The sequence below is a fragment of the Macaca mulatta genome, chromosome 9, assembly GCF_049350105.2.
Source record: "Macaca mulatta isolate MMU2019108-1 chromosome 9, T2T-MMU8v2.0, whole genome shotgun sequence".
NCBI classification, from domain to species: Eukaryota; Metazoa; Chordata; class Mammalia; order Primates; family Cercopithecidae; genus Macaca; species Macaca mulatta.
Window position 1 is genome coordinate 99,807,239 of NC_133414.1, and position 11,693 is coordinate 99,818,931.

Here is an 11,693-nt window from a genome sequence, read left to right on the forward strand (position 1 = left end):
GCACTTTGGGAGGCCAAGGCTGGCAGATCACCTGAAGTCGCGAGTTCGAGACCAGCCTGACCAACATGGAGAAACCCCATCTCTACTAAAAATACAAAATTAGCTGGGCATGGTGGTGCATGCATGTAATCCCAGCTACTCGGGAGCTTGAGGCAGGCGAATCGCTTGAACTCAGGAGGCAGAGGTTGCCATGGGCCAAGATAGCGCCATTGCACTCCAGCCTGGCAACAAGAGTGATACTCCATCTCAAAAAAAACAAAAAGAAACAAATTTGAAATAGGCCTCCTGGGCCAGTTAGCCAAGTTGTAAATGCAAAGGAAAAGTTATTGGAGAAAATTACACACAGTGAGCAAGCAAATGATAAGGAAGCAAAGCATCCTTATTGCCAATGTAGGGGTCACGGGAAAACTTCCTCTTCGCCCCCTGAAGTTTTGCTGAAAAGGCAACCGACAAAAGGCAGGTTAATAAGAAAAGGCATCCAGATTTATTAGTGCACACAGGGGGAAAATCGCAGAGTGATTACTCCTTACCCCTGATGGGGTAGAGAAGCTTGTATAACATCCTGAGATTGTAGAAAAAATGAGGGCTCAGAGGATGGCCAAAACCAGGTTATGGCAGTAAATTAGGTTATGCTGGTAAGACAGGTTATGGGAGGGAGAGAAGAGAAGGCCTGGGTAGCAAAGATGGTCATGTTATATAGATGACATGAAATTTTAAAGGTAAATGTTTCTTTCAGATCTTTAAATGTGTCAGAGTCTCAGTTAATGTTTCCTAGACCCAGCAAGGGAAGGCCCTTAGAGAGAGCCTGGCTGTATCAATGTAGATTTTCTCTTCAAATGCAAATGTCCCCCACAAAAGGCAGATTTTTAGCTATTTTTGTATTTTCCAGCCCTTCTGAATAGCCATCTTAAACTATGTCAAGGAAATATATTTTGAGGTAAAGTATTTTGGTTTCCTTAACAGATATGGAGAAGGTTTGAGTGGTCTTGCCCAACTAGCTACAACATTCCCTTAAGCCAAAACACCTAATTCAGAGCAAAGCCCTAACTCTCTTCAGTTCTATGAAGGTTGAGAGAGGTGAGGAAGCTGCAGAAGAAAAGTTGGACGCTAGCAGAGGTTGGTTCAAGGAGTTTAAGGAAAAAATCCATCTCCATAACGTAAAAGTACAAGGTGAAGTAGCAAGTGCTGATGTAGGAGCTGCAGCAGGTTACCCAGAAGATCTAGCTAAGATCACTGATGAAGGTGGCTACACTAACAACAGATTTTCAGTGTAGAAGAAACAGCCTTCTATTGGAAGAAGATGCCACCTAGGATTTTCAGAGCTAGAGAAGAGAAGTCAATGCCTGGCTTCGAAGCTTCAAAGGACAGGCTAACTCTTCTGTTAGGAGCTAGTATAGCTGGTGACTTTAAGTTGAAGCCAGTGCTCATTGGCCATTCTGAAAATCCTAGGGTCCTTAAGGATTATGCTGAATTTACTCTTCCTGTGCTCTATAAATGGAAAAACAAAGCCTGGATGATAGCACATCTGTTTATAGCGTGGTTTACTGAATATTTTAAGCCCACTATTGAGACCGACTGCTCAAAAAAAGGTTCATTTCAAAATATCACTGCTAATTGACAGTGCACCTAGTTACCCAAGAACTCTGAGGAAGATGTACAAGGAGATTAATTTGTTTTCATGCATAACACCATCCATTCTGCAGCCCACGGATCAAATAGTAATTTCAACTTTCAGGTCTTATTGTTTAAGAAATATGTTTTGTAAGGGTATAGCTGCTCTAGATGGTGATTTCTCAGATGGATGTGGGCAGAGTAAACTGAAAAACTCCTGGAAGGGATTTTTTGGATGCCATAAAGAACATTTGCGATTTGTGGGAAGAGGTTAAACTATTGATGTTAATGGGAGTTTGAAAGAAGTTGATTTCATCCTTCATGGATGACTTTGAGGGGTTCAAGACTTCAGTGGAGGAAGTAACTGCAGATGTGGTGGAAATAGCAAGATAACTAGAATTAGAAGTGGAGCCTGAAGAAGTGACTGAATTGTTGCAATCTCATGATAGAACTTGAAAGGATGAGGAGTTGCTTCCTATGGATGAGCAAATATATTGTTTTTTTGAGATGGAATCTACTCCTGGTGAAGATGCTTTTGAAATGGCAATACAATATTTAGAATATTATGTAAGCTTAGTTGATAAAACAGTGGCAGCCTTTGAGAGGATTGACTCCAATTTTGAAGGAATTTCTACCATGGGTAAAATGCTATCAAACAGCATCTCATGCTACAGAGAGTCAGTTGATCTGACAAACTTCATCGTTGTCTTATTTTAATAAATTGCCATAGCCACCCCAGACTTCAGCAGCTATCACCCTTATTTGTCAGCAGCCATTAACACAAGGTAAGATCCTCCACCAGAAGAACGATTACAACTCTTTGAAGGCTCAGAGGATCATTAATATTTTTAGCAAAAAGGTATTTTTAAATTAAGATAGGCTGGGCGTGGTGGCTCACCCTGTAATCCCAACACTTTAGGAGGCCGATTGTTTCAGCCCAGGAGTTTGAGATCAGCCTTGGCAACATGGCGAAACCCTCTCCCTACTAAAAATACAAAAAACTAGCTGGGCATGGTGGTGCGCACCTGTAGTACCAGCTACTCAGGAGGCTGAGGTGGGAGGATCACCTGAGCCTGGGAAGTCAAGGCTGCAGTGAGCTGTGATTACATCAGTGCACTCCAACCTGGCTTATAGGAGTGAGACCCTTTCTCAAAAAAAAAAAAAAAAGAAGAAAGTTTAGATGTATTACATTTTAAAGACAATGCCATTGCACACTTAATAGACTATGGTATCGTGTAAACATAACTTTTAAAATGCACTGGGAAACCAAAAAATTTGTGTGACTTCCTTTATTACAATATCCACTTTATTGCAGTAGTCTGGAACTGAACCTGCAGTGTCTCTCAGGTATGCCCGTATTTTTTTCATCATTCCTTACAATGTATGCTGGCAGATGGAACTCAGAATTTTAGAATTTCTTAGAAGCCAGGGAGAATGGTGGCATGACTTGTGGCTTTGACAATATTTTCAGTGACTCTGTACCTTCAGGTTATTAGAGGGACTCAATAAACATTCCCAGGGAGCTAATGGTGAGAAATGAGCTTTGGATAACCAGAGAGAGAAAGCCACTCACTCTGTAGACATTTTGTGCAAAAGTGAGAGAGATTGATGAAGATTGTTGAAGATTGTTGCATGTACGAAACACACAAGTTTTATTGGCAAAATAATTCTTTTCGTTGTGTCCTTTTTTTAGCACTCTGAAACCCACAAAAACACTTTAACATTGATTTTTAGAACCCCACAGCTTCCAAAAGTAATTACTTCCAAAAGTATAATCCTGGGCCTTATTCTATTTCCATGTGGCACTGGGAATGATATTTGCAAGGAAAATAGAGTCACTAAGAAATGGTCGGCCTTCGTTACAGAGCTTATCACCAACGTCATTCTTGACCTTCCATTCAAGGCATCCAACCCTCTGTTTGGTGTCACTAAATATAGAACCATGTGCCATGCGCTCAGATGAAATCATCACGAGGAGCAGGTGAAACTTGTAAAACTAATGCTTGCTGGGGCTTTGTTGCCTTTCATCCATGGCTCCCAAATATTTGTCAAGTAGTAATTATTTTTCACAGTGCTCTTGGTGAGGTAACTAAGAATCATCACTCCTGTTTTGCACTGTACATTTTCTTGTACAAACCAAGAGAACAGAATGTGACTTCTCAATGAAAGACAGGAAGGAGAGTTTATAGCCTTTAGCTCCATAATGAAAACCATATGGTTAGTTACATCAACAGAATCACCTGAGGAGCTTTACGAATAACCCATGACTGGATCCCATCCTCACAGATTTCTCATTTAATTGGCTTTGAGTCACATCTGATTATTGAGGGGTGGGTAGTTAAAGCTGCCCGTGATTCTAATGTGCTGTGAAGGTTGAAACTATTGAGTTAAATAATTGTTTGGAGCTATTTTCTTTATGGCCCCTCCTGCATATATCCTGCAAGTGCCTCAAACTCAACATGTTTAACCTCCCCCCAAGCCTGTTCCCCCTACTATGTCTCCTATCTTAGTGACAGCTTCACCATCCAAATGGTGGCCTGTGACCAAAACCTAGATGCCATTCTTGCTTCTCTCTTCTCCCCTTGTCCATTCAGTCACCAAGTCCTGCCAAATGTAGCTTTCAGGTATTGCTTGAATTCATTCACTCCTCTTCTATTCCATCTTGGGTCAGTACATTTCAATTCTTCCCTCTCTCTTTTCTTACTCCCCCCTAATCTCCCACTCTTTAGCGAGAGTGAATTATTCAACCTTTCTTTGGAAACCCCTTTATTAAGATACAATTTACCGCAAAGCCTCTTGCCACCACCAGCCAATACATTCCCTCGTCCAGTCCTTCCAGAGCTGGTCATTCGATCATGCTCTCTCTGACTTTTGCACATACTCATCCTTCAACCTGGCACACTGTTTCTTCCACCTCTGCCTCCAGACCTTATTACCTCCTTTCAGAAGTCAGCGCTGACTCCCATGACACATGAGCATGACTGAGTGCCCCTTCTTTGTCCTCCCAGAGTAATTTGGACTTGCCGCTTTCATACCTGTGATAGGTGAAACTGAAACGTCAACATGGGGGCCACTGATGAGAGGCAGTGAGCGCGGTGGTGAGAAGAATCTGGTTTGCAGGAGTCTGAGATTTGGGTCTTGGCTTTGATATGAAAGCTCTGTGCATTTGAACTCTGCCACTTCCCCTCTGTAAAACTGCCTTCTCTTCTGAAAATGAGGACATTAAATCTACGTCACCTCCAGGTTCCTTAAAGCCCCAGATTCTGTGACTATGATTGATATCACAGATATGAATGTGTGTGTGTGTATATATATATACACGAGGAGTATATGTGTGTGTATGTGTGTGTGTATATATATATATTCTCCTCTTGTATGCATTAGTTTTTCTTCTCTTTGATTCTGTTCTCTGCACTCTTTCATCATGACCTTATCTTCCTGAACCCACCATTTCCTTCCTTCTTTCTGGTTACTTTCACTTCTCTCTGCTCCCTTTTTGCATTCTTTGTCACCTTCCCACCCTCAGCTGCTCCTCCTTTTCCAAATAGTGCATTCCCTCATCTCCAGATTTGCTTTTGAGTCTTCCTCTTCTTGGCCTCTTTGAGCCTATTTATAATAGCTTTCTTAGTCTTTACCTTAGTGGTTGAGCTTATCCTCTCCTTTATGCATTCTTGTGTGTAATTTTGAGCCCAATTCCCTATTTGCTACTTCACTGGGCTCCTGAAACCTGCTCCTCATTCCTTTTCATGCATCCAGTTCTGCAAATCCTCTAGCTGTGGCCCTGCTGCTGTCTTTGGCAGGAAGCTTGAAAGGGGCTGGGAACTTCTAGGCCACAAAGCCCTGGGAAATTAAGCAGAGCCTCTGGATCTCCCTTCCTGACAGCTGTATACAGTTCTGGTGATAATTGGGCCACCTTAGGGATAGAGATGCACCTTGTCCCTCCCCATCCCAGAAATGCCAAACTCATAGTTTTAATGTTTCTCTTCAAACAGAAAGGTTTTTAGGCTGGATGCTGGATGAATTTGGTTTGATGCCCTCTTCACCAATAGATAGAGCAATATAGGGTGGACCCCTAGTGTCCAGAATAAATTACTGCATCCTCAGGGGGTTGGTGGTCAACTCTCAAAATTGTGTTGTGTCCAACTCTAAGCAATGAGGAGAAAGTATATATATAGGTATGGATATTTGAAAATATTCTTAAATTATTTGACTGAGCACAGTTTAGAAAAAAGGCCATGAAAACACATACAAAAACCTCGCATAATTGCCTTCTGTCTACCCCAGGGTTTCTCAGCCTCAGCACTGTTGACAGTTTGGACTAGATAATTCTTCATTGAGAGGGCAGTTCTGTGCAATGTAGGGTATTTAGTGGCATCTCTAGCCTCTGTTCACTAGATGCCAATAGCACTTCAGTTGTCACAGTCAAAATTATCTTCAGATGTCAAATGTTACCAGGAGTGACTAAATCAGCCTCTGTTTAGAACCACTGCTCTATCCCAATACCCCACTCCCTGAACCTCTCTGGAATGCAGGTCATAGTAAACCCCAATATCTGGTCATAACGGGGATGTGAACCAGGTCCACCATCACTATCTTCGTGTCTTCCTACTAGGTGTTTCAAATCAGCTTTCTCTCACTCACTCTTGCCTCCCTCTTCTCTGTAACATTTCAGGTAACCAAGTTGTGTTTGGAAAGTGGTGTAAGGTCTATGGGGTTTGATTAGGGGAAGGATTGTAGAACCATTACCTATTTGAGGAGTAAGATTGGCTGTAAGTATGTAAGTATTTGTGTCAGTGACTACGAGAGATACACCTCTGTAACTGATTATACTTCAATACCAGATGGAAAATATTTAAACTTACAGGAAAAAACAATGGTTGCTATGTTTTCCTTTTCTTTTTTCTTTCCTTTTCCTTTTTTTTTTTTTTTTTTTTTTTTTTTTTTGAGACAGAGTCTCACTCTGTTGCCAAGGCTGGAGTGCAGTGGCACAATCCCAGCTCACTGCAACCTCCACCTCCCAGGTTCAAGTGATTCTCCTGCCTCAGCCTCCTGAGTAGCTGGGATTACAGGTGCCTGCCACCACACCCGGCTATTTTTTGTATTTTTAGTAGAGACGGGCTTTCACTATATTGGCCAGGCTGGTCTGAACTCCTGACTTCGTGATCCGCCCACCTCAGCCTCTCAAAGTACTGGGATTATGGGATTGAGCCACCGTGCGCAGCCATGTTTTTCTTTTTCGTTGGTTTGACCATTCTTCAACCCTGGCTCACCCCTAATATTTGTGGGGTCCAGAGCAAGAATACAAATGGAGATCCATACATCATATTTAAAAGTTACATGTATAACTAACAAACTGCTAAATAAAATATGTTCGATCCTTCTACTTTGACAACTGTGCCTTGATCACAAACTGGAAAGCCAGGTTCAAATATAGACTTCTGGGCTCTGCATCAGAATATGGTAGTGTGTGGAGAATTGGCCCTTGGCCTTTCACCAACTCTCCCTTCTCCTTCTATGCTAGGCCTCTTCCTGTGCTATGTGGGTCCTCTGGATTGATTTGTGGGTACCCCGGGCTGCATGGCTGAGCTCTCTCCACAACCTCTACAGACCCTCCCTGCTTGGCCCGCCTTCAGAACTAGGGCTGCTCTGAGTGTGTGGTCCACCCTAGAAAGACAGGTTGGGAGATGAAGCTCTTCCAGGCCCTAGCAGCAAGCTCAGAATTGATTGGGCAGGAAATTCTAGAGTTCTGGGTACCCAGATTGTGATCAAAAGAGTAGGTGATGACTCTGGGTGGGTCTTCCCACCAAGGGTCTTCTTGCCTTTATGGGATGGACACAACAAAAGGGGGCCAGAATTGGGCCATCTAATGTGTGGGACACTATGAAGGTGGTTCTCCTAGAGGTCTCCAGGTGCTCTTCACACCCACCTTTCCTGAAGTCACATTTTCAGCTGAGACTGGGAATAGAAAAGTGATTGCTAGTAACCTCAGTGAAATCCTCAGTGAGTTAAAGAAATGGTGGTTCCTCTAAAAAAAAAAATTAGGGTAAAAACAGAACATAAAATTTATCATCTTAACCTTTTGTAAATGTGCAACTCAGTAATGTTAAGTGTATTCACATTGTTGTGAACCACATCTCCAGAACTTTGTCATCTTGCAAAATGGAAGCTCTATACCCATTAAACAACTCCCCGGTCAGCCATGGTGGCTCACACTTGTAATCCCAACACTTTGGAAGGCCGAAGTTGGAGGATTGCTTGAGCCCTCCTCCCTAGGAGGAGTTTGAGACCTACCTAGTTATCATAGTGAGACCCTGTCTCTACAAAAAAAATTTAAAAATTAGCCAGGTGTGGTGGCATGCTTGTAGTCCCAGCTACTTGGGAGGTTGAGGTGGGAGAACTGCATAAGCCCCAGAGGTAGAGGCTGCAGTGAGCTACTGCATGCCAGCCTGGGTGACAGAGCGAGATCTGTCTCAAACCAAAACAAAAATAAAAGCAACTCCCCTATTCTTCCTTCCTCCAGCCCCTGGTAACTACCATTCCACTCTCTGTCTCTATGAATTCGACTACTTTAGATACCTCATATAAGTGGAATCATGTAATATTTGCTTTTTTGCGACTGGCTTATTTCACTTAGCATAATGTCCTCAAGGTTCAGCCACGTTATAGCATGTGACAGGATTTCCTTCCTTTTAAAGGATGAATGATATTCCCTTGTATGTATATACCACATTTTATTTACCCATTCATCCATCTATGGACATTTGGGTTGCTTCCACCTCTTGGCTATTTGAATAGTGCTGCTATGAACATGAGTATACAAGTATTTCTTCAAGACCCTTTCATTTCCTTTGAATATATACCCGTAAGTAGGATTGCTGGATCATACGGTAGTTCCATTTTTAATTCACTGAGGAAACTCCATACTGTTTTTGATAGTGGTTGCACCTTTTACAATCCCACTAACAGTGTACAAGGGTTCCAATTTTTATTTTTCTATATCCTCGCCAACACCAACACTTGTTATTTTTCTCTTTTCTGTATGTGTGTGTGTGAGAGAGAGAGAGAGAGACAGGGTCTCTGTCACCCAGGCTGAAATGCAGTGACACAATCATGGCTCACTGCAGCCTCAACCTTCCCAGGCTCAGGTGATCCTCCCACCTCAGCCTCCCGAGGAGCTGGGACTACAGGCATGCACGACCACGCCAGGCTAATTTTTATATTTTATGCAGAGATGGGGCTTTACCATGTTGCCCAGGCTGGTCTCAAACTCTGGGCTTAAACAATCCACCTGCCGTGAGCCAATCCACAGTGGCTCATGATTACAGGTGTGAGCCACTGTGCCCAGACATTTTCTGTTTTTTTAATAGTAGCCATCCTAATGGATGGGAGATGATATCTCATTGTGGTTTTGATTTGTATTTCTCATAATTAATGATGCTGAGCATCTTACATGCTTTTGACCATTTGTAGATCATCTCAAGGTATGTCTATTAAAGTCTTTTGCCTATTTCTTAATTGGGTTAATTTTTTTGTCATTGAGTTGTAGGAGTTTTTATATATTCTGGATATTAACCCCTTATCAGAAAATATGATTTTCAAATATTTTCTCACTTTCTATAGGTTGCTTTTTCACTGTTGTGTTCTTTGATGCACATATGTTTGAAGTAGTTGCAATTTTTTTTTGCTTTTTTTGCTTATGTTTTTGATGTCATGTCTAATCATTTTCAACTCCAATATCATAAAGCTTTTTCCCTTCTATTTTTTGTAAGAGTTTAAAAGCTTTAGGTCTTACTTTTAGGTCTTTCATCCATTTTGAGTTAAATTTTGTATATGATGTAAGGTAAGGGTCCAACTTCATTCCTTTGCATGTGGATATCCAGTTTTGCCAACATTATTTGTTGAAGAGACTGTTCTTTCCCCCATTCAGTGGTCCTGGTACCCTTGTCAAAGATTATTTTTAAAAAATAGGGTTTAGCTAATAGTCTACGTTTAGCCTTAGAAGTGAATTTAGCTACATTTTGCTGCTCTTTGGAGATTTCCTTTTGTTTTAAAATCCGATGTAATTGAAGAAGGCTGCTTCTTTTGAGAATTTCCATAGAAATTGTGCTCAACAATAATTAACCAGTAGAAAACAAGCTGTCTGATTTTTTCCCCCAGGGTCTCTAATTTAGGTCTTTATTGGAAATAGTCTAAGATACAGCAGACTGTATTAGGAATGTACTAGCAGCAGTTCTCAAGTACGGTTTACAAAACTGAGGGTTCCCAAGATCTTTCTAGAGAATCCCCAAGCTCAAAACTGTGTTCATAATACTAAGACATTCTTTGCCTTTTTCTCTGTATTGACATTTGAATTGCTGGTACAAAAGCAATAGTGGCTAAAACTGCTGTCACTTTAGACTCGAGACAATGACAACTATATCCATAGTCACTGTACTATTCATCATCATGCACTTGCAATAAAAGCAATGCTAGCTTCACCTAAGACTGTTCTTGATGAAGCTGTAAAAGTGATGATTAAATCTTGGCCCTTGAGTCCACATCTTTTTAATATTCCATTACAAAAGAGGAAGTACACATTAAAGTACTTCTGCTACATATACCAATGTACAATGGTTGTCTTAAGGAAAAGTACTTGTACAATGGTTTGTGCTACAAGCAATACTGGCCACTATTTTTTTTTTCATGGATCATCATGTTTCCTTGAAAGCATGAGTGATAAACTGTGGTTATTCAGGTATGACTATTTGGTAGATATTTTTCAAACTGAACAAAGTGAACCTGATAATTCAAGGAAAACAGCTGAGAGTATTCATTGCCAATGATAAATCTTGAAATTTCAAGCAAAAAATTTCTGGAAATTTTTTATTCACCACCATAAGGTTGGCAGATTCCTAGTACTTAGAAAACTTTTTGATGAGACTAGTAATGATATTAACACTTGTGTGTTTAAAAATCCTGTAATAAAATATGTCAACATTTGGAAGACTTACAAACTCAGTGAACTAACAGTTTCTAATTCCAATATATAATATTGCAAAATCATTCATGGGTAAATGATTAATCCAAAGCACAATGGATTTTTAATGTAACAGAGTATGAAAAGTGCATTAATATGACTTCAGATTCCACAGTGCAACTTAAACCTTTAAGAAATTGACACTTGTTGAGTTTTGGTGTAGTATCAAATAAGAATATCCACAATTGTGCAAAAAGGCTATCCAAATCCTCTTCCCTTTTCTAGCTACCTACCTATAGTTGGACTTCCTTTTTATACTTCAGCCAAAACAATATATTACTACAGATTAAACGTAGACATAGATATGAGAATCCAGCTGTCTTCTATTAAGTCAGATATTAAAAAGATTGCAAATATGTAAAACAATACCATACTTCCTACATTTGGGGAGGAAAATGCTTATTTTTCACTAAAAATGTTTTATATGTTAACAGGCAGTAGGTTGATTAATGTTAGCTTTAGATGTATTGGTAAATATTTTTAAATGTTCTCAGTTTAAATTTCTAATATGAAAAGTAATGATAGCTATAACCCACATAAACAAAAGCTCATGGTGGAGGGGGGTACTCAATAATTTTTTAAGAGCATAAACGGTTCTAGAGACCAAAAAGTTTGAGAAATACTGTGCCAGAAATACTGAAGAACTGAAGGCAGTTGTTTAACTGTAACCTGAGATTGGTCTAAAAGGAGAAAATTTTTCAGATAAAATAGAAATCACGATTAATCATTAGCAATCATAACAATATTCTTTCTAGATGGTGATGGAAAGTGGGGACTGGTTGGTTGGTGGAGACCTTCAGGTGCTGGAGAAAATAAGGTGGAATGATGGGCTGGACCAATACCGTCTGACACCTCTGGAGCTCAAACAGAAATGTAAAGAAATGAATGCTGGTATGTAAGTTGGCCTTAGTGCATTTTATTTATTTATTTATTTATTTATTTATTTATTGAGATGGTGTCTTGCTCTGTCACCCAGGCTGGAGTGCAATGGCGTGATCTCAGCTCACTGCAACCTCTGCCTCCCAGGTTCAAGTAATTCTCCTGCCTCAGCCTCCTGAGTAGCTCA

The 11,693-nt window shown here is 40.6% G+C and overlaps 1 protein-coding gene across 3 annotated transcripts in view; it reads left to right on the forward strand.

The window, feature by feature from the left end:
• Positions 1-11,693, forward strand: part of PAPSS2 (3'-phosphoadenosine 5'-phosphosulfate synthase 2) — a 91,035-nt gene that overhangs the window by 73,232 nt on the left and 6,110 nt on the right. For all 3 annotated transcript variants that reach the window (XM_077945177.1, XM_015147608.3, NM_001266008.1), the window contains 1 exon segment: positions 11,383-11,518. In XM_077945177.1, coding sequence (XP_077801303.1) covers positions 11,383-11,518 — 136 coding nt within the window.